Source organism: Hirundo rustica, chromosome 19 (genome assembly GCF_015227805.2).
Source record: "Hirundo rustica isolate bHirRus1 chromosome 19, bHirRus1.pri.v3, whole genome shotgun sequence".
Lineage (NCBI taxonomy): Eukaryota > Metazoa > Chordata > Aves > Passeriformes > Hirundinidae > Hirundo > Hirundo rustica.
The window spans coordinates 2,460,075-2,483,938 of NC_053468.1; the positions used below are offsets into that span (position 1 = coordinate 2,460,075).

Below are 23,864 nucleotides of genomic sequence, written 5' to 3' on the forward strand. Positions count from 1 at the left end.
GAAAAAAAATAAACATCTTTCCTTATCTACTTGGCTGAACTGAATTCAAGGCAAAGAAATAAAAGCACTAAAAAAATCTAATAAATGCACATGTTGAAAGATTCTCCTAAACAGCGACCATAAGGAATGTCCAAAACTGTGTTTAAGCACAGAGCAACAGCTACATCACATTTACCCCTTCTCCCAGCTTTCCTGTGCTGCCACCAGTGGCTTCCCACTGCCAGCAACGGAATAAAAACCAACTCCGAGCTTCTGTCCTGTGAGTAGCTGCTCTTCCACCCCAAATTCAGCACCCAGCTCCTAAAATAAAACCCAAAGCTCTCAATAATTTGATACTGAAAGTCTCCTTTCACCTGAACAGGAATAAGAAAATTTGGACTAAAACTAACCACCAGCAGTGCATGGATAGAGGCAGGGGTGCAGTTCCTCGATCACGGCCCCGAGCCCAAGTTTGTCACCTCTGCACTCCCGTCCCAGTCCTGTTAAGCTGTGCCTGCAATTAACAGCCCTGTCAGCACCTGCTGCCTCCCAGGGCCGTGTCCTCACAGGGAAGTGTTGTGAAACGGGGATGACAGCAACAGTGACACGAGCAACTCCCCACTCACTGCAGCAGCACGGGGACACAGCCCACGGGGCCAGGGGGTTCTGCTTCAGGGGGTTTGTTCCTATGCTTTGGGGATTTGGTGGTGCTGATCTTTCCTGGGGAGTTTGTTTTCGCTCTAATCGGTAAAGCGAATTTATCTTGGCTCATTCTGCCATAAAACAGAGCTCAAACCAAAGTTTTAACACTAAAACCGCCGGAGTTTTTATTTCCTCCAGTGACCCTAAGCTCCAGAATTTATTAAAACTTAAAAAAGGAGCTCAAGTGCCCAATTCCTTTATCCCAATGGAAACAGGCAGCAGAGCAGAATGTTTTACAAGCTGGGGCTTGTAACATCAGCTCTTCTAAGTGCAGACAAGAGCAGGAATAAGAGAAGAAACTTTAACAGGATCTCTGCAGCTGAGACCATCCATATTTTCTTCAAATAATGAAGAAAGCAAATACTAAAGTGAAAAAATTATTTCAATTTTGGGGAGGCACAGGCAGGAGAGGGGAAGGAAGGGACTTAAGTCCCAAATAGGCATCATTTGGCTGCAGATTAATTTTATACTATAAAAATAAATATCATTGCTATCAACTAAATCAGAGCTAAAATGAGAAAAAGCTGGGAAGTTTTGCTACAGATCTGACTGTGCTTTGTGCTCCCGTTTCACAAGGATTAACTTCTTCTATCCAGAGTTGTGCTCACACCCTCTCCTTACTGCTCCTTACACCGAGAAACTCCTGCCTTCGGCCTCCCTGTTCCCTCACCCGTCGTGTTGTTACTCCAGGATCGAGCACCACTTACTCTGTAACTGATGTCACATTTTCCTGTCCAGCAGGTATTACTGGATCATCTCTCAACTTATCATTTGGAAGCTGGGGCGGTAAGAACTCCGCATCCTTTTTCTTTGGAACTTTATAATACTTCCAAGTGGCGTCGGCTTCGTCCTCCTCCAAATTCACAGCGGCGCCGACGTACACGGTGGGCTCTATAACCTCGGGGAACGCGGCCGGAAAAGGCTGGGACAAGCCGTCCAGCCTGTCCTCCATCGCTTTCGTGGGGACCAAGGGGTCTGGCGTTGGCATCTGGTAGAAATGTTGGCTCTGGGGCGTGGAGGGAGCTTTGGGCACCCCCTCGTCGGCGGGGTCGCAGGGGTGGGGGCTGAGCGGCGGCGGCTGCGGCGAGTTGGCCAGCTCGGCCCCGTGCAGCTGAGGGGGCTTGGCCGCGTCGTTAGTTCGGATGTTGGCAAACCTCACTTGGCTGTCTGGCGCAGTCATCACGAGCCTCTGACTCGCTGAATCTGCCTCCATGGCAACATCATCGCTGATAGATACGCGATGATGAAAAGGAGTCAAAGGGCGTTTCTGTGGCTTATCCCCTTTGTCTTGCTTCTCATTTGTCTTGTGCTTGGGAGCCGCCGGCTGCTGGGGGCCCACAGGTGGGGCCTGCCCCTGTTGACCTGAATTTCTTGGTTTGAGATTTTTGTGCCTGCGGAATTAATACAGGGGAAAAGACTCCGCATTAATCTTTCAAATATGTCTGTGGTGTTCTTTTTCACTAGATAAGAACCTGCTTCTAGGCCATTAAACAGCCCACGAGAGACGGCTGAAGCTGAAACCGTTATGAAGTGAGGCTGCCTCTTCTCTCTGACCGGAATTTGAGTGACTTGAGCGGCACTGTACAATTTAGAATGCCATTTGAAAAATTGTTACACCTGTCCCGTGAGCCAAACACACAAATAATCCTCAGAATTGAGACAGTATTTTATAACTGCTTTAGCAGAAGTAGATTGTCACGTGAATACCTCATCACTTTTAACTCGTGCCAGCACTGATGAATCAGTAGAACGACGTAAGAATTAGTGAATGGCTTCTGGAATTCAAATACTGGTAGCAGCCAAGAGAGCTGCCCAAGCCTCACTGGGTTAAGGACTGGAAAATTAACATCGAGAACCGAGAAGCCAAGCTCACTCCTACAACAGCTATTTCCAAGCCATTACAAGGCTTTTGTAGCCGCTTACTTACAAATTTAGCAAGTGTGGGAAAAAGAAAAAGGCAGTATCTTAACTGCATTAATCCAGTTGGGTCTGTTCAGTGTAAATGCACTTGAGCTTAAACATTTCATCTGCAAGTTCAAGATGCCAACTTTCAGGATCACCTGACAGAACGAGGCACATGAAATGCTGAAGTGTAGAATGAAATGTTTATGATTAAGTAATTGAACTGCAGGTACAGCCTCGGAGCCTGGGAGTTCTTTGCCACTCTTCCATTAGCAAAGTTAAGCAGCACTTGTATTGAAAAAACAGGATTAGGCAGGGATAAAAGGTAAGAGGTATCAAAATCTATTTTTACTTTAAACTCTCACACACATCCACATGTTTTTCTCCACTTAGAATTCAAAACACATGGAATAATAAGGGGGTTTAGGTCTTTGCAATTTCTCTTTAGGCAATTGCATATTTCTAATATACACCTCACATAGTTAATTGATTGGTTTGCTCTTAACTAGTGCTATCATTGCTAAATTCTCCTTGAAAAGAACATTTAATCCTCCTCCACATCCCAGCTCTTCTCAGGACACAAGAATTTCCACAGAACTTTAACCAACCATTTCAATAAGGGAGTTTAAAAAATGCATTTCTCTCAAAATGCTACATCCTCCAGACAGTAATTTTTTCCTAAGATACCAATATTCACTGCAAGGTAATCAGTGTAACATTTAAATCAGAGAAAGTGTTTAAACCTATTGCAACACTTCAGTCACCTAAAGATTAATATTCTGCCATAAGCAGAGAAATTGAGAATTCAATGAAATTAATGTTTCCATTTATTTTAAATACCTGTATTAACAGTCTGCGGCATTGCAGCCTCAAAAAAGGCAGTACTATATATATATGTATATATATATTTAATTTCAGACTCTTTGCCCTTTGTTTTGATCCCTTTTTTCCACAGCTAATATAAAACACACGCTGGCATCCCGTTTTCCACACAGCCACCCGTGGAATGCTGCCCTTCCCAGAGAGCAGGTCTGGGGGTTTATTCCCATTCACCAAGCTCATGATTAACAGCTTTTTAACCACAGCCCTCTAGAAGGGGTGCTTAAATCCTAAATAAATAGCATTCCCTTCCCTTTCCCTGAGAAGGCTGCCCATGAGACGGTTACTGCCCGTATCCGTGCGGAATTCCAGCCCCTGCGCTGGCAGCAGATCCCCTCAGCTGATTCACTCGACTCAAACCCCTGCATTAACTTCTCGGGCAGGATTTCAAGACCTCCAATGACATTTAGGAAAGGAGATACAAATTTTGTTCCAGCTTTCCTCCAAGCAGCTACTGCTTAATTACTCCTGCAGGAGTGATCAGGAGCCTCTCCTGAGCACTTGAGCCCCGGTGAACATCGCCGGGCTGCGCCTCTGCCAAGCCCTGTACCTTGAACAATTGCAATTTGTCCTCTGCGTGGCTTCAACAAAATCCCAGGATGCCACCTTGTCAGCTGTCTCCTCCTCACACAAGCCATTTGATGTAGCAGAATACTTCCTCCTAGGATTCAATACCAGGAGAGTTATTTGGGAGCAACATATGTTCTTCTCTTATCTTCTGGCAAAGCTCAAGAGCAGTTTGGTGACAAGGGATTCAGCAAAGAAAGGATAAATAGCCTTTTCTTGACATATTAAACTGAGAACTAAGTAAATCATTCTTAAACAGTTAGGGGAAAAAATGAACTTCTTTAGAAATGGTTTATTAGAAGAGTAAAGCACATTCCACTAGCAGTCACAGCACCTTTAACAGAACTAACTGCTACAAGGAACGCACAAAATATTGGTATTTTTGGCTTCAGAGGGTGAGTACGTACTTGTTCTGTGCTCTGTTTATGTTGCACTCTTGCCAGACTCTGTCCACCACTTGGTTGGCCAGTTTTCTGGGGATTTTGCCACCGTGATGGCTGGTACTGTCCGAGATAAATCCGTCCGACACCGAGGAAAACTTCACCCACTTCTGGGCAGACTGAGCATCAACTGAAAAGCAGCGCCAGAGGAAACAGGTCAGGCAGTGAGACAATGCAGTGCCTACCACTGCAATTCTATCACCACACAGAGAAAAGGATCTTCTTGACTCAGTGTTAGGAAATAAAAACACACAGAAAATTAAGGAATAGCAGCAGATTATTATGGGAGATTGAAAAAAGCACTATATATGTTTATGTTGTAAGTGGGCTGGATATTCTTTATCTTTGATGAAAGCGACCTGAAATAGAAAACAACTTGAGCAAAGCCAACGTTATGATTTTAAAAAAAGGTAACAGAGGATCATGGACGGAAAAAAGAAACAAAACCTCTTCTGCACAATAAAACTTACGTAAGTCTCCTGAAACTATCAGTGAGTGTCACCTGCTGTGACCTAAATCAGCTCCCCATAACCACTGCTCACACCCAGGGCAGAGGGCACACAGCCTTACTGGAAACTTCACTACAGCCACTCTTCCCGGACTGGGAGAAAACATCACCTTTCACTAATGACCGAGGGCACAACGGGGGTTATGGAGCTGTGTCAGAACACAGACATGCTCACAGCGGAGAAAAACCCCCAAAAACTTCCCCAGAGCGATCTAAAGCACTGCTAACAACACCGAGGACAACAGCAGCCCTGATTTCAGCAGCTTACAGAAGAGTTGGAGTTCATTTTGCCCACAGCTGGTGACATCGGTTTTACTACAACAAACTTAGGACTAAAGAAATGGGATTTTTCCTCCCAAGCCCGGTGCACGCAGAGCACCTGAACCCCCTGCAAACACTGAGAAGCCATGGAAACATTCCCTCAGGCAGAAGCCAATTCCTTCCCACCTGTCTGAACTTCCTCCGGGGACGTGGGTGGAGTCAGGGTGACGGAGGACATGGCAGGGTCTCTGGTGGAAGCAGGCACTTGGTGGACCCCCAGGCAGGCAGTGGAGCAGTGGGGAGCCCCCACGGAGCTGGGAGCAGGGATGTCTGTCTGAGGGACCAGCACGAAGCACGCCGGGTACACCATCCTCACACCAGCTGCCAAGAGAGGGCATTGCCCGGTTAGTTCCACTCAAAGGCATCAGATGGATCGTCCCAGCAGTCGCTCCCAAGCTGGCAAACCCTTTTCTGCCTACTGGAGCATCTCCTTGGACAAAAACACCTCTGTTGTCACCTCCAGCATTACCTGATTGGCTTCATACAGAAGATTTGGGTGAATGAATAAAAAGGGCTTTGTAGACACAGGCAGAGACATCCACGTGCTGCTACCTGCTCATTTTATTTTATAAAGGCTGCAAAAAATCCTTTTTAGTACCATGTAACACTGCCACCATCCCCAGCAGCACGAGGGTCTGCAGCCATCACTGCTCTACGAGCTCCTCACAGAGAGGGGATGGCATTTGCTGGCAAATCAAAGGTCACCAGCCCACAGCAGAACAAAACACTGCATCCAGGGGCTGGGATTTGGGGAAAAACAGCAGATAAAGGCAGTGCCTGAGTACATCAGGTTCTCCAGGACTGTGGTTTTGAAGACATCCCTAAAAGGCAAGTCTGCTCTGTTTGAATTTGCACAGACTCTGAAACAGCACAACCTGCTCTTTATGCAGCTCAGATGTCAACAGTAATCATCCAGGGTTGGGGTTTTTTTTTTGTCTTAATTATTTATTTTTTAAAATCTTGCCTCTCAGGGCACATAAAAAAAAGACCTGCTAATGGGTTTGCAAAATCCAGTTTGAGCAGCAACTCATCGTAGATAATCCTGAGCATCAAAGAGGAAAACAAAACCCAACAACCATTGTTGCCAAGGACTCAAATGGGGTCACTTCTGCATTCAGAATTTTGCAGGTTTAATCAGCCAGGTTATTTCAGTAATTAAAGGTAATCAAACTCACCAACAAGGACTTCAACAGCAGCTAAAGAATCATCCTCCCAATCCATTTCTTCTTGCTTTTCCTCAGATCCCTCCTTCAAGTTGGATGTGACGGGGTAGAATTGCTTCCACTCCCCAATCAGCTTTTTTGTGGATGAATCAGAAAGCTTGAAGGACTGCCCTGTGAGTGTGCCATTCAACCCAAAGGGGCTCAGGATAACTGAAACAGAAATAAAAACCCATTGGAGATCATATCCAGCCCAAATTCCTTCTTCCCCCTCTGCGATAGCAGCACTCTTATTTCAGCCACACCAAATAAACAACTTACCACTGGTTAGTCAAAATGCAGCCTAACCATGATTTACACTGCCGCGGTTTTTTGGCAGTAGGTTCTCATTGTTAAATTTATAAGTGCTGTAAGAATTGAGGAACCACACTAACAACTACAAATTAATCCGTTCAAACGAGCAACAGGCAAGTTTTCATCTTGGCTTGCAAGGACTCTCAGATAGAGGTGGGATAAAGAAACACTTCCAAATCCTGGCAGAGTTTAGGTTTTTGCTCATCCTTTCATTCAGCTGGTCACAACAACAGGCAATATGTGGGGAATCATCTGTTTCATGTTTAGTCTTGTCCGTAGTAGGGAAGCACAGCTGCTGTTAAGTTGCATTCAGAAAAGAAAAGCAAGTTTGGACACTGAGCATTACTAAAGGAGCGTGGCCATGCAGGAGAGGTGATTTCTGCAGGGAGGGATCACACAGCCTCACTGACCAGACTCAGGGCCCAGCACTCCTCTGTCTTCCAGAGCACATCCTGCATCTGCTGGGGGAACCACAGGGGTTTACAGGCAAGGAAGAGCCAAGTGAAAAGGGGAGGGGGTGTGAACAGGTGAAATACACTGAGCCAGAAACGGATTTCTGATGGAGGGTTGGTGATGAGGTTGTAACAGCAAAATATTTGAGTCAGTGATAGGACAGCACTTGGAAATGGTGTCATGAGGACAAATGATTCGATTACATGCCAAGAGATGAATATGCAAATGCTCCGCCTGCACAAGGGCCAGGACACTGCACCTGACAGTGTGAGCACAGGGCACAGCTGGGCACAGCTGGGCACAGCGGGACACGCTCTGCTCCCACTGCCAACCTGCCCCAAAGGCTCAGGGAGCACCCAGAGCACGAACGAAGGTGTCAGGGGCAGCAATCCCACCTTGGAAGGGGCTGTTGGACTGCTGGGCCAGGGTGAGGTGCTCCTCGCTGAGCAGGTACACGGGCTGGTGCTGGCTGATCTCCACGCTGGTGCACACGTTGCTGTCCCCGTGCAGGAAGAAGGTGAACGAGCACGACAAGTGCTCACTGCAAAGGCAACAGCAGAGGATAAGTCTGAAGTGCGGGATTTCAACAAGTGGGTCTCTTTTTCTGAGTAGGTGGAAGGTGTTTCGTCACAATATATTGTTAATGGAAGTAAACAGAACACCCTTCTACGTAAATAGCAAGAAAATGCTAAATATATGTTCCCTTTACAAACCCAAAGAAAAATCAGTAAGAAAACAACAGGCACTAAGTTGTCAGTTTCTTCAGTCCGACACTTTATACTTTGCTGTCTTGTGGAAATTTAAGCCATAATTTTTTACAAGACAAAAACCTGTAATTTAATATTTTTATACCTTATGCATTTATTTAAAATCTCTAGAAATATTTCTGAACGTATTTTATTTTTAATGAGGTCATATCTAGGTTGTACTGTCGCAGCTCCACTAAGCAGAATTTAATATCAGCCAGTAAGTCACTTATTTAAGAGTAAGAAGAATGGCAACAGCTTTGAGAAGTGGTTTTGTTTTGTTATTTAAATTGAATCTTATCTTCACCTTCTCAAAGCCAATCAAGTAACTAAAAATGAAATCCCATACCTACACACAAAAGGGAAGATACAATCAATTAAAAAAAACGAGGCTCAAGACATTCTTAATTAAAGTCATTAAGGCAAGTGTCAGTGTTTAATAGCAGATGCTTCACTGACAGCATCTCTCATGGTCCAGAGTTTTAGGGGAAAAAAAAAAAAGCAACAGGCTTGAACAGCAAAAAATTCCCCAACAATGAACATTTCTCCTCCCTACAACTCTGATTTAAATGCTGTTTCCCAGTGCTGTTCACAGTTACTAGTGAGCAACTACGTGAAACCTTTTACTCTGCAAGATCACCCTGCAGAGAATTTCTGATTTTTGGGGCCCTGCTCCCTGTTGTCGTTACAAAAATGCAGCTGCAAGGACAAGCAGGGGAACATTTCATGTTGCATCCACATCAGCTCCACGCTTTATGTGAAATATATTTCATCGATTTTAATTAAAGGGCAGGAAGAAAGCAAGGCAAAACCAAGCAGGTCCCCGCCAGAGGTGGCACACCCTCATACCCATCTGGAAAACTCTTTTTTCCCCTTTTTAAAGAAGCTGTACAGGCACAACATTCCTCAGTTAGAGAGGCTACAAGTTATCCCAAGCTCTGCCAGACTGATGCACTCCAGCAGGAAAAGTGCAGATGTTTAAAAGCAGAAGATGCTGCTCATTTGGACACTAAATTCGGTCCAACATCATGGCCAAAGAAGGGCCACGGTCAAGGAGAACCCGAGAAGAGCTTCATCAAGTGCTGGTGAGAAAATAAATCTTCCTTTGTAAGGAGGGAGCAGCAAAATCCTGCTCAGTCGCAGGGACAAAAAGGGATCGAGTCACAGGAAACAGTGATTTTAGTCAGTCAAAACAGCAGGAGGGGATACTGGAGGGGATTTTTGCATGATCCAGTGGAAAAGACATTCCATGAACTGCTGCAGCCTAAAACACCAGTGTGTCCCAAAACCACCACCTGATCCCACCACCCAGAGCCCAGGATGGCTCTGGGACACTCGTGTTCCTTAGTCTGAAAGCAATTCTGAAATTCCTGGGAAAGACACAAAGAGCTCCAGAGCAGGGAGAACCAGGAGGCACCAGAACAACCCCATTAAACACAACCTCCACGGCTGCAGGTACTGGGAACGTTTTTAGTGTCATTTCCAAGGTGTTTCTTTCCCGGAGGGAGATGGGGAACAGCAAGGAGAAAGAAAAGTTTCTGGAACTGGCACAATGGGTTGGTTCACTCTCACCCCCAAGCCTCAGAGTCAGGGAGGAGAAAGGTGGAACAGCGACAAAAACACAGCAGATTTAAAACTGAGGACCAAAACCATCCAAAAAGGATGGGAGAAGCCTCAGAGTGCTCACGGAGGAACAGGAACAGCACATTTTTATTCCAGCACCTTAAAGCAGGAGTTGCAGCCACCCCACTGAGGAGCTGCTCTGAGGGAGAACAGTTCCCCAGCTTTTTGCTCATCTGCTGGTCAGGTTTAGTTGTGTTTTAGGGGCAAAAAGGGTGAGATGTGGATGAATTATAAACTGCTTCACAACAGCTAAAACCCCACACTGCTCAGGAATCCCAGGAATGTTCCGTTTCCAAACGTGAGGATGGACCTGAGCATCTTGTTGATGCCTTCAAGTGTAACAGAAGCCACGTGGCCAGGACACACCACTAAATTCCAGTATGGAAATCTGATTAAATTTTAAACCTTATGCAAAAGGTGGAAAACTGATTTTCAGACCGGATTTTATTTTCCAAACCATATTGGGTGTGTTAGGCCGAAGGAGGTGGCAGTGCCTTGGTTCCCAGTGGAACACAATTCAGAAGCTCAGTATCAGCAAGATAAAATTGAAAAATAAAAGCAAATATTCCCCTATATACACTTTAAATGCAATTAAGCTTCACCTCTTGTAAACACCCCATTGTTAGCCAGATAAAGGGCAAACAATCACGGCATAATCTGATGGAATTCAGATAAACCAAGACAAAGGGAGGCATCAGCATGATAACAGAAGCATTTCAATTCATCACGCTGCAAAACCAGTCCTAAGGAGGGGCAAGGAAAACTCAAGGTCACCATGAAAAAGCCAAATCCAAAAAAACCCACCCACAAAAAAAAAAAAAATCAACAACAACAAAACCCCAAACCCCAAATCAGATTTCTCAGGGGAGAGGTTTCCACCAAAACCATCCAGCGAGGGAGCGCCCAGCATTCCCAGCTCTGCCCCCACTGCTCCAGTTCATCCTGGAAAACCCAAAGAGCTCCCGATTTCCGCTGGTCCTGGATATAAATGTAAGTGTTAAACAGCACAACGTGCACCGGCGGGTTCTTTTAGAGGTGCAGCAGTCACTTTCTGGCCAGCAGGATAAGACTTTGCACAGGAGAAATACGAAGTAAAAAAGGGAGTCTGGAAACTCGGGATAAGGGAAACAGACCCCACCCGGGACGCAAAATATCCCCTGGAAGCACCAGTCTGCTTTAAAACAAAGGCTGACCTGAAAGGCAAAATTAACACCTCACGGACTCAAATAGTTTCTTTCTTCCGAGCCGGTCGAGCTCAGAAACAGCTTCCTCACATTTAAATTATTTCAAATTACAGAACGTGAGAAATATCAATGCATGTGGAAATAATCACAAGAAATACAAATAAAGAATCCTAACTAAAACAAAACAAACAAACAAACAACAAAAAAAAAATCAAACCCACAGGGAAGCTCTGTGGAGGGAGTGGAGAAAAGGAGGAAGGAACATGAAGAACCAGAGCTCTTCTGTGGATGCCCCACACAAATGATTTTATGGGCTTAGCAAGAAACTCCACAAACACGCATACTTTTTATTATTGTTTTGTTTCAATTAATACATTTGAACATCCTCCAATTCGTTACGTTTTTAGCGCCTGGCTGCCCATGCACAGCCTCAGCTTAGGAGGAATATTCCAAACTTTACCATCATTTAATTAAAAAAAAAAAAAAAAAGATAAAGCATTATTTTATATATATTTATATATATATATATATATATATATATAAATTTTTCCCTCAACCATTTCTCTAAGTCCTCCTCTAATCTTCTCAATAACTCACCTCACAGCCAAAAATCCTAATCAAGCAAAAAATTTACCACGTATCACTTTGGGGTAAATAGGCAAATTATCTTTACAATTCAGTCAAGGACACAGTAACAGAATCAGGCTGGTGGTTTCCTGCCTGCTAACGGAGAGTTCATCCTATTTTTATTTGCAGACTATTTTAGGTAGCTCAAAAGATCACTGATAATTTGTGCAGAGCATCTCACCACTGAAATATATTGGGAAAAAAAAAAAAAATCCCTACACCTCAACACTTTTAAATTTTATTCTGCATGAAGAGAGGATCAGTGACGTCCTTAAGGTCGGATAAAGAAAAAAAAACCAATCTGATGTTGAAGTCAGCATTGATGACCTCTCTTTTTAGTACTTTTACCACTACCACATGTATTGTTGAATATACTTTTGTTCAGAAAATTCTGAAAACAAAATCCTAATTCTCAAAAAATTCTTTTTGTCTTATGCTGAACATCAAGTCGCTCCATTAATATTTCTAATTAATTCCATTCAAGTCCCAATGGCAGAATTGAGGTATCAATAATCCAGTTCCCAGCTGATTTCTGAGAAGAGATATGAAGCGCCATTGGAACAAGGATTATTTATGACTTTTGATCTGAACACACCAAGAGTCAGTTAGAATGAGGTCCAATCCTGCAAGCAACTTTAAAAACAAATTAAAAAATAAAAGAAGAAAAAGACTCCTTGGGAATAATGCCATTTGAAGTATTATATGAACCTCCAGTCCTCATCTACACTCCATTAAATACATTTGTGTAAAACCATTTGATTCCCCCGTGCTCCCTCTTCACTCTAATCACACAAAACAAAGATGTTTTCGTTTCAGAGACAAAGGATTATGATTTTATGGGGGGGGAAAAAACCAGAAGCTGCTGTGGATAAATCCAATACAATCTCTACTTCTACCTTTTTAAGAATAACTGAAGGGTAGGAGGGGAAACCACACTAAAATCCATATCTACAGGAGGTTTCCATTAGCAAATCTGAAAATATCTTCTTGATAAAAAGGTAATTAGGTCTGGTTTTGCCTCCACATTAGGACTTGTGTAGAGCTTTAGACCTTCAAAGTGCTTCCCAAACATTGGCTGCATCAGGACCCCACTAATCCACACTCAAATCACCTCCTCATGACAGCACCAGCACAAGGAAGGCTCCAGCTAAAAGCACATTTAAATAGTAAATTAAAGGGAAAAAAAAAAAAAAGGCCTCCCAATGTTTCAGCTGAAAGAGAAAATGTTTGTTTTATGTAATTGCTATCTCCTGTTTTCCTAGCTTGTCTTTGTGAATTACTTCTGAGTTGAAGTGGGAGCACCTTATGCTGCCAAAGCTCTGCTAACCCAACCAAAATATTTACTGAATCCTTATAAACTGCACAGGGAAACACAAAGTGCGGAGCAGAGCTTCTGTCCCAGGGCTGGTCCTCATCCACTCCTGATGCCACCATCTCCCCTCCAGCAGGACAGAACCCCTGGTTTGGGAGCACAAGCACATCAGCTGAGGTAAGGCTCTAATTCATTCATTACCCGCACCATTATTTCATTTCTGTTATAAATGATTGCCAAAACTTGGTACAGCTTGGCCAGAGTGGGGCATTTTCCCCGAGAATCGATACCAGGACTGGCTGACAATAATTGAGAGCTCCCCACCCTCAGGCACCAAAGTGAAGCATCTCCCAAAAGTTGTCCGTCACCACAGACCAGTTCTGGGTGCCACTTTAATAAATTCAAAGCATCAGAGAACCTCCTTTAGAAAATGTGACAGTTCCCTTCTATAATAAATTCCTGGAACGAAGAACAGAGTCTTACATTTAAATAGGTTCTTTTGGAGATAAAAATTTATGAGGAAGAAAGGTTTAAGGTGACACACGCCCCCCGTGAAGGCCTAAACTTTCCCTTCCTGTTTGTTTTTTATTTTCTTTTCTTTTTAACCAAGCTGGGACACAACAGAACGGTTCTTTGGGACCACTCTCACGTCCAGGTGCAGCTGGAACACCACAGGCACTGAGAAGTTCCTTCTCCACCTCCCTCCCACCTTTGCTGCTCCAAAGGCCCAATCCCACTCCAAACGTGGTATCCTCAATTCCCACCCACCATCCACAGCCCTGAACTGCCAAACTCCCCAGTCTCAGTTCTGACTAAAAGGAGCAGGAAATTCAGTGTGCCTGTGCTGTGATCAGCAAAAGAGAAATAAATAAAACACTAAAACCAGTGCAAAGAGCCTCAGCAAATGCACAGCTACATTTTCTAGGGAGCTGCAGGTTCTGTATCAGGAATGAAGGATCCAGAGCTGGAATTCCAGCTGCTTCTCTCGCTCTGGACAAAGCCATGGAGCAGAGATGCTCTTCCAAGGATCCCTGAGTAACTCCCCATGGCCAGGCAGGGAAATACAGCAGAGAGCTGATTTTGGTGATGACACAAAGCAGAGAAACACAGCTAATAGCAAAGGAGAAAAACCCTTCCAGTTCAAAGCACATCATTAATGACTCCTGTCAAAAGGCTCTCCAAAGCATTCTTCGTGGCTGAGGACGTTTTGATTTGACTTAGACCTGAGAGTTAAAAATATTTATTTATTCCATAACTGAGTTATGTGCACTAAAACAAACATAAATGTAGCAAGCAATCTATATTCCAGAATAAGCCACGGTTGCCTTAGACTGCCACATTCTAAATTAACTTCATTATTAACAGGCTTAGCTTCCTCCCAATAAAACCATTTTTACTTTTATACACACCGAAACTCCAGCATGGTATTCTAAAAGGAAGCAAACTGATTTTTTTTTTCAGAAGGCAGCAAGGAGTTTATATATACACACAAAGGTATATATTTCTCCAGCTACAATTATAAACAATACTACAAGGAGTTTGCTCACGTTCCTGTACCTCAGAACTTAAATGAGACTAATAAACCTGTCACCTTGTATTTTAGCATCCTTTAATTTGAGGCTGCAAATCTCAATTATCTGAACTTGAGCTTTCACTGGGAAATATACGTGTGCTATAAAGAATAAAGATCCAGAACGTATTTGGGAAAAGGATAATAGCTCAAAACATCCCTGTGTTCCAAAGCCAGGGGAACAGCTTTCCCTGCATCGCTCTCTCCCATCCTGAAACATTTACAAACATCTTGTTAAGCCAGATATTTTCTAAGTTCAAGATGGAAACGCATTATAAAATCGTCATTTAACAAAATCTGAAGTATCTGTATGGCTCTTGTATTATTTTATTGTGCAGTGAACAAAAAGAGCAGATTTATGCTTGAAAGCTAAAAACCAAGAGCCATATCATTTTTTTCCTTTCTCCTGATGAACCAACTACCAGTGTAATTTAAGCTAAATAAGAGAAAACTGCTTTGTGATGTAAAGTGCTAAATTTGTCTGCTTGTAGTCTCTGTAGCAACCCAATATTCCAAAGAGACAATCATGTGATCAATGCTCTCAGCTCCTGCTGTTTATCCTGCACTGTCCTACTTACAGCAGCTCTCAATTCCAGCTGTCTACAGCAAAAGGAAAAACATCACCTGCTCTCCTGCCGGGACATGATGCCAGAACAGCCTCATTAGAGCTGCTGTAAAAAAATGTTGACATTGTTTGATTTAAAGATTAACATAGGGAGGAAATTTACACTGCAAAGAGTTGAGCGGCCTTAATAGAAAATATTGCAGCACTATCGGGGAAGAGTCGCTTGGTTTCAGACTAAATAGACAGAAATAAACCCAAAACCTGTGGGTGAACCTTGTTTTGGTAGTTAACTCTCTCAAGGATGAAGGAATTTTTGAGCTTTAGCACCCAAAAATCTTGTTCTGCTCCTTCATAATAATAATAACAATGACTCCCAACATCATCCCAGGGGATCAAGAAGTGAAATTCTCCGTTCCTGTGGAAAGAAGACCATGGGAGCTGGGAAAAGGGAGGCAAACAGGGCAGAAGTGTGGGTTAAAACAGACCAAAAGCAGCATTCCCTTTGTCTTAGGGGCACTGAAGAACGGACAGACAGGAGCTGATCCCATTCACCACGTTCAATTCCAGTGCAGACATTTCTGATGGCACAGCAGGACCATTCCCAGGGCCAAAACTTTAAAAAATACCCTCAAAACCACCCTGCAGCCATTGCATCCCAATTCCAGACTGCAGGGCTGTCACCTGGCCTGCACCAAACCCAGGAATCACACCCACAGTTCCACCTCTTCCTCATGGCAAGAAGAGGTAGGGGAAAAAAAAAAATCCCTCTCCAGAACTACGATAAGCACACCTTCAAAACAAGATAACTTCATGTACAAAGGTTTAAAATAAAGTCAAATTGGTATCTAGAATATTTTTCAGCAGTCACTTCCCATGAAGTTATATACTTGCTATTTTCTATTTCCATGGGGGAAAAAAAAAATAAAAGAGAATGGTGGCCTGGCATTCTAAAATCCTGAACCCAGACTCGTGGTAAACAGAATTACCCTGAAACCTGCGCAGCAAGTTATGATAACCTTATCACTTATGAATTTCCAAGTGGCTTGTGGAGTGGTTTTTGTGATTTTTGTTTAGGGGGTGTGGTGTTTTTTCATCATTTTTAAGTGAACTCATCAGACACAAGTTCTGCTTTGCCACCCACTGCAATTGGCTGCATTATTTCCCAATTACAAGGGGAAAAAAAAAAGCAACCATACAAGTAATATAGCAGCTTTTAGCATTCTAGACTTTCAGTTGTCTATCAGATCCACCCACAAATTCAGGATTACTCAATTGTTTGCTTACTGCTATTTCAATTGTGTTAAAGTTTAGCCAGTTGTAATTATTACCAAAAACGCCAAGAAATGCCCCTCACTTAAACACTTGCTACTTGTGCTTCATTAGGAGCGTCATATTGGATCTATTTAAATTGTGTCTCAAAGAGTATTTAATCTGACAGGTTTCCTAATCATATTTAATCCAGGTATACCCCAGTGATGAGTAAGAGGAACAGCTTCATCCGAATGCAGCCACTGGAGCAATCCAACCAGCACAGTGGGATGGAGCACTCACAGTCTCCATCTCACACTTATGAGGGGATTTTGGAAATAAAACATACACAAATGTATTCCTGAAAGCAGCAACGAGACAACTGGTTGGAAAGGAGAAAGGATAATCACATTCCTATTTGTCAAATTTTAATTTAACGCGTAGTCATTTAAACCACATTATTGAGCTTCTGTAGTCTCCAAGTGACCGAAACAGGGTGTGACAAATACAATGATTTTTTTTTTTGATTTTTTTTTTTTTTTGGTTGGTTGCAGCAAAGACCTTCAGCAAAACCCCCTCTGTGGGTTTTTATTCATCTGGAAAACTGAAATTATCTACTTCAAAATGGGCAACAGGACCCCAGCACACACACCCCCCGCTTCAGGGAGCTGCCCTATCGACAAACAGGAGCGGAACCAGCAGATTTGAAAACCTCAGAGAGTTTCCCCAGGCAGGGTGACGGTGAGTTGTTCCCAGAGATCAGATTTCAGCCCTTCCACCCACCAGTGTGTCACTTTGCTCAGTGCTGGTTTTAACTGGGGAGCAGCAGGGGAGGGAGGCAGGGAAGAGCAGGTCCCGGCTGTTACCCCACGGAACGTGACCGCACAACGCAGACAGCTGAGGGGTCACTGCTCCCACTGCAAGAAATTCAGGAGATCTCATATAATAGAGGTTAGTTTAATAAGTTTATTTGTGTAGGAGTCACATCATTAAAGAGTGAACACTCTAAACTGTCTCATTCTGACTCCCCGGCCAACTGCTCACCGATGTCAGTTACGAACATTTGGGACTGTACTTTTAAAATTAAAATGTACAATGACACGGACTTTGTATTTTAAAATAACCTTATGCAAGCAGAAATAAACCCCACCAGAGCAACAGCCAGGAAGGCAGGGCTGCTGGAGGAGCTGTTATCACAGCCCAACACCTATTAGAAATCACAGCCTCCCTCCTGGCTGCTGTGCCACCACCGCCAGCTATTGTTGGGAGAGCAGAGCACAGAAAATCTCCCCTTCTGGAAGCACATGCTTTCTAACAGAACTGGGAAAAATCCAGATGGGATCAGCTTTGTGTGAAAGAAACAGCTCTATTTGCACATCCTTGAAAGGGACGGACAGGGACAGAGCGAGGCTGAGGTCCTGCAGCTCGCTCAGCCAGGGGAAGGAGTCACCTCCACACCAAGGGCACTGACTGCTCCATTTCCAGCCAAATTCCTTGAAACTAAAGATTTCCAGCAAGAACAACCAAGCTGATTGAAATCTGCAGCTGTAAAACACAGGGAACAAGCCTCTGGAGTGGCTGGCCAAGCCCCAAAGTGCAGGGTGAGATAAATTATGATCCGAAGCGCACTGGTAGCAAACTCCACATCCCCAGGATACCAAATTACCTCAAATTACACAGGCACAGGAATTCCTTCCCAGGGTTTCTGAACCTTAATGCAAAGAACAGGCCCAAAAACTGCAGAGTAATATGAGATGAAAGACAAAAAACACAGCTTCAAAACTGATTGTTATGATCTGTGCATCGATACTCGCAAACACAAGAGGGGCTGTAGTCTGGTTTTTAATTAAGTCAGCCACATCTACAGAAAAAATTATAAACTTTGTATAGATTTGGCTGATTAAATGGATCCTAAGGAACGAAAAATATGCAGAAGTTGTATTAAGGTTTAGTTTTTGTTAGTTTTAGAGCAGCTGTCTGGTAAGGAAACGAATCAGCACCCCAGGTGCAACATCCAGTGCTTTTTCCAGGCTGGCTGCAAATCCCTTTATGTGGGGTTTGCTGCGTGGCACATTTAACTTCTGCCATTTTTCCCTTTTACTGCAAGAGTGTTCCAGACTTTGGAGCTCCAGAGGTGGCACCACAAAGCACCCATGGCAGCGTTTGGTTTTCTCCCACAAGCCTGAACTGACCCCTCTGCACAGCCCAACTTTGCAGAGAGCAGAGATTATCCCAATTCTAGAGGTTCCTAGGAGGGATGAGCCAAATTTGCCACGAGAACACACATCTGTTCACCATTCCCCACTTCACTCCATAAAAGCCAGAGCATCACATGGTATCGAGCTATCTGGTAGGAAATACTGAAGTTTCTCAACAATAAAATATCTTGCACAGATCTGTCACAGCTTTTTACATATTTTTCCAGTAGTTCTGGGTTACATATGATGAAATTGTGTGAGTAAGCACACAATTCCTTCAGTTATTTTCATCAAGCATGCTGACATTCTGACCTTCTTCAAAAAAGAATCAGAGCCTCCAAATTAAACAAACACTGCTATTTTACTTTAAAAGCTTTCATCAGCTTTTCCAGCTGCTCTAGAGAGCTTCATAGAATTACTCTATGAGAATCCAGGACATAACTGATGCCAGTTTAAAATGGCAATTTGGTCAACCAGTTCCTCAAAGGAGGAAAGCCCAGACTGTGCCAACATGATATTGGCCAAAACAGTTAAAAGTAAACTCCTTACTCGTGATTTATAGCAGAAAAAAAAAAAAAAGGATGGACAAGGACACCCCAGAGAGGAAATATTTGCCTTGACCAGGGTGGAGAAAGAAATGCCTGGAACTAAGGGACAAGTTTATACATAAATTAAAAGCAGCAGTTCACAACTACTAATAGAAACACACACAAACATGTGCTTCTGCTTCTTTTGCTCCAAAACAGCTTCTAAATTTCTTTCAAGTTTAAATTTATTGCAGAAGATGCCAACAATGGCCAACTCCACACCCAAAAAGCAAAGCCACTGATCTCAAGATTTCCCTCGTGCAAGATTTAACGCATACATAGACACACACACACACACAAAAAGCCACACAAAAAACCCCATCATCTAAGCTTTAAATTACTTGGGATTTTAGAAGCTGATTTGGGAACAGCGATTAAACTTGTTCCAGCTAACCTAGTTTTTATTCATTTCATTATTTATTGCTAGGCAACATAGACCGTGTCAAACCACGTTAGAACCATGAGAAGAAGTCCTTCCAATTTAGATCAAAAATCCTCTCCTTGCCCTCCTCCCCCCCAGCATGGAGGCCACATGGATTCTTTTAACACCAGCATTCCCAGACACCATCCTTTTTCTGACCAGGAGCTGACATTCCAGGCTCCCAGCATCTCCCATGGGATGCAATTTACCCAAAGCTCAGGTGGGACCTGCAGGGAGCTCTCCACCATGAGTCCTTCTTGGAGTTTGCAAGCAGAATTAGTTCCAGTCACCTGCAGGGCCAGGGCAGGTGTCTCTTCATTCAGGTGTCTTTTTCTTCCTTCCTGGAAGACTCTACCTTCTTTCCCAACACCCATAATCCATGGTCTGGACATGGGTACCAGCACAGAAGAGATTGTTTACCACATTTAGCACAACTTCCTTTTATCATGAGAAAGTTTTGAAGAGCTCCAAAGAAGCAGAAAAATAAAAAAGAGCAGAGATCCAGGCTCCAGAAAAAATCATACACAGGAGTCTCTTAATTAAACCTTTCTTCTAGCACAAAGAACAAACCCTCCAACTTCTTCAATAAAGCAAAATCAAGCCTCCTACCTTTTGTTGATGGGCTTCTCATCTTTCTCGTAAGGCTTCACGAACCATTTCCCGATGCGCACGAAGTTCCTGTTCATCAGACACCGCTCCAGCAGGTTGTGAACGGCTTTGAACAGCAGAGTGCGGCACTCGTAGGAGAGCCCGTTCTCCCAAACCCCATCTTCCTCTTCTGCAGGGCACAGGGGAAACAGAAACCAGCTCTGAATTCCATCCTCTTATTTCAGACACAGCACAATACCCTCTTCTCTCCCACAAGCTTTTCAGAGATATTCACGGCACAACATGCAACCAAAAGCAGCCTGTGATGCTCAGATAACTCTACTTACTTTGTGATAGAACTGCTAAAAGTGATCAGCTATAAAAATATCTCGTCCCCCACGAGGAAAGAAGACTCAACAGTTATTTGTACACAAAAGGAAACAAGCAGCACCAGCACGTTAGGTATTTCAGCCTGCAGGAGCGCCGTGTGATCTGCCTGCGAGGTGGCTCGTGTTTTGGGGAGTCTGGATTACTCATCCTGCAGAACTGGTGACAATTAGGCTTAAAAATAAATTTACCACAGCCAGACTTAATATACCCTGGTGTCTTTGAGTAGCATTGACTGAAGAAAGCCAGGAGCAAAAGTCAGCAATCAAGTGACCCTCAATGATCAAGGATTTGCTAGAGACGATGAGAAGTACTCAGATTCAGAATATTGGTAAGGAGCAACCTGATTCTCCCCAGAAGACTCCAAACTGTCGTTTTTCTTTTTAATTCAACATTAAAAATGAAGATATTTAAGCAGCCTAGCCCTGCTTTCTGATGTACACACAGAAGAGGAAAATCAGCAAGACAATGCCCAGCTCCTACCGATGGGATTCTGAAGTCAAACACTGACATCTTCTGTGCCCCACAAATCAAACACAGGCACGGAATCCAGCTTGCACAAGCCAAGCCGATTTGCCAAATGGAAAAGAGAGATTTACAACAAGAAACTGCAACTTCTTCCACCACCCTGGCTCCTGCCCAGTGTTTGAACAGGGTCTAGAGGCCCTCAAAGCACAAGCACTGGTCCAAAGAGCTGCACTGGCACTAGAATTCCCTTACCCAGCTAAATCTGAAAGTTCCTGGGGTGTCTCCCAGCACGTATCTGATATCATTCATCCCCAGCAATAGGAGGATAACAATATAACAAAGCTGGAGATACTGTCCTTAAATCACTGGAATGCAGATTTTACCTTATGGCTCCAGTTCCTCCTATTTTGTGGTTCACATCTACCCCTCAGGATCTGCTCCTGGTCTCCTTGGACTAACCTAGCAGAGTTACTCTTCAAATGCCATTGCTTTTATACTCCAGACAGCAGCAGAGACGAGAAGTTTGGCTGACATAGATAAGGAGACGTATTTTTACTCCGGTCTCTGGACAGCCACGGAATAATTTAGGTCGGAGGGGACCTGTGGAGGTCGTTGCTCCGAGCGCCACACGGAGCCCCAGGTGAGAACAGGTTGCTCATCTGTCACATCCACTGTCCCTGCACATCTGCAGGGACTGGGGCTGGAGCCCAGCTCTGGTTCAGCACCGCAGGTCTGGCAGCAGTGCCCTGCCCGCTCCCCTCTCCCTCACAGAGCGTTTTGGTCCCGCTGCTTTGCTCCACGGTCAGAAAACCGCAGCAGCACGGCCAAATCCTTGCATTTTAAATCCCCCTTGGAAATAAGCCCCTTCACCTTTCTCTGGAAGCCACTTACAAGCTTAAAAGGTTGCAATATCATTAACTAAAGTCTTGATATCCTTAAATTAGAGAGTGTCTAGGAAACCAGATGCCTAAAAGTTTTAGTTAGGAATAAAACCTTACAGATTATTACAATAAACAATATTTAAGACAGATGACAGAGAAGGGAATTTCAATACTATTGGAACCAGAACATGGTGACCGTGTTTGCATTTTGCTATATTCCACACAGGGAAAAGTACATCTCCACACAAGGCCAGAACTGTGAGTGAAAAGAAAGTTACTCCCAGTAACTCTGAGGGACAGAGCAAGAGTAAACAGACCTGCCCCATCATTTAGAAAAGAGGAGGTGTGCATCATTACAGATGAATCACTCCATGAAATAGTTTTCTGGGAAAGACAAGAAAAAACAAGGAGCAGCGTTTTCCCAAAGCAGAGACCTCACCACGAGTTTCCCACCCCGCCACCCTACTCCAGCGCAGCAGTCGGGCAAAAACTTGTTTATAAAACCCGCAAAGCTACAAGATAACACAGTAACTCGCTAAAGAAACATCATACACCGCTGTTGTAACAAAAAGCAACAAAAGTCCAAAGTCAAAGGGTGTAAAGTGCCCGTGCCAAGCGCAGAGGTTGCTGCCCGGCTGCAGCTCCGGTGGATGCCCAGGCACAGCCCTGTCCCACGGGCAGCAGCTCTGCTCCAGAGACCAAAAAGCAGCTCAGCAGAGCAAACATTAACTCCAGAGCTCGCTCCTATTGGACTTTAGCTGCACAATAAACTCCTCACCATTTCAAAGGTTGCACACTTGGTTCGGACGCGGCTCTTGCCGTGTCCAGGAATCATTCCAAGCACATCCCCTGCACCCAGGACCTCCTGGAAGATGGAATGGAGGGAGCTAATGCCAGGGTTTTATGCCTAATTTTGTTTTGCATTAGTGTAGCAATGCCACGGGAGATGCTGAAATTGCAGGGACACTGAAGTCACACAAATCTTGTGGACACAAAGGAGAAGTTTCCATTCTCTTCATTTAGGCTGGATGAAGCTTCACTCAGGATCAGCTGTGCTGACCACCAGGCTATGAACAAGTTTCCATGCCAGAACTTGCCTCAAGATGTAATTCTTGGAAGCTCTCCTCCCTCAGATCATTGCAGAACCAGAGAGCTCTTAGCTGAGTGTGCTACGTGGAGAAAGCGTAAGGCTTGAGGTGGAAATCACAATTAAAACTCCAATTTCTGCTCACCAGACCACCTGCTCTGAGTGAAGTGCACCTTGCCACAGAAAGGGAAGGTAAAAGAAGCTGTCAGTTCAAGAAACCCTCATTTCAGAACATTATTCAAATTCATGCAAAAAACCCAGCAGTAAGAGTTCTCTGACTTTCTCAAGTCTATTTAGTCACTCCCCTCCCCCCATTTTTAGTGGTGGAGAGAAGCAAACATGACATCTGCTCACATCTGCCAACTATTTTTCTTCTGAATTCGAATTGTTGTTTCTCAACATGAGAAAACCCCTCCCACTTAATAGAAAATTGTACACAACAGCAAACCATTGATTAAAGGAGGGGGAGAGGAAGAGGCGCTTCTGTCCTCTAATCTCTCTTAAACAATAAATCCAAATGTTCAATCTCATAATGCTAACAAACCCAAAGAAGCTGCTGACTCATTTTCAAAAGGTGCTAAGCCACAATTTCACTTTGGACAAGTGTTATCCACAAAAGTGCTCTGGCAACCTGAAGGTTACAAGTACTTTATTTTTGATGAGTTCTCTCAGCTGTCCAAAGCACTCAACTCTCGCCCAGCACACTTATTTTTATGTCAATCCATTAAACAATTTATACCCATATCCCACCGCTCCCTCTCTCTTTACATCACATATTAGACAGAGTTTTCCTCAAATGAAGACAAAAATTATCAGGAAATGAAGAATTCATGGAAACAATGGTCAGGAAAAAGCAATTTGCAAACTACACATAAATTAACTTTTTCAGTCAGCACTTTCTCAATATAACTAATTTTATTGGTGGCCACTTTTCTTCAGAACTTTTATGTTCTCCTTTCCATTCTTCCTACAGTTCAGCTGAACCAGTAAAGTTCATCTTTTACTGATTACGTCCTTCTGTCTGTGTGGTGCTCTCAGAGAAGTAAAGAAAAAATTTGGAGCACTCTCAGAATATAAAACTCTTGCAATTTTTCAAGAATTCTGAGA

The 23,864-nt window shown here is 43.7% G+C and overlaps 1 protein-coding gene across 2 annotated transcripts in view; it reads right to left on the bottom strand.

Moving 5' to 3' along the window:
• Positions 1-23,864, bottom strand: part of MED13 (mediator complex subunit 13) — a 53,697-nt gene that overhangs the window by 20,667 nt on the left and 9,166 nt on the right. Inside the window, exons 3-10 of one of the 2 annotated variants that reach the window (XM_040082303.2) lie at positions 19,956-20,124; positions 7,661-7,806; positions 7,223-7,270; positions 6,474-6,671; positions 5,425-5,619; positions 4,437-4,599; positions 4,013-4,123; positions 1,389-2,072 (exon numbers count right to left, since the gene is read on the bottom strand). In XM_040082303.2, coding sequence (XP_039938237.1) covers positions 1,389-2,072; positions 4,013-4,123; positions 4,437-4,599; positions 5,425-5,619; positions 6,474-6,671; positions 7,223-7,270; positions 7,661-7,806; positions 19,956-20,124 — 1,714 coding nt within the window. The remainder of the gene's footprint in view (positions 1-1,388; positions 2,073-4,012; positions 4,124-4,436; positions 4,600-5,424; positions 5,620-6,473; positions 6,672-7,222; positions 7,271-7,660; positions 7,807-19,955; positions 20,125-23,864) is intronic. The other variant, XM_040082305.2, reaches the window with a different exon arrangement.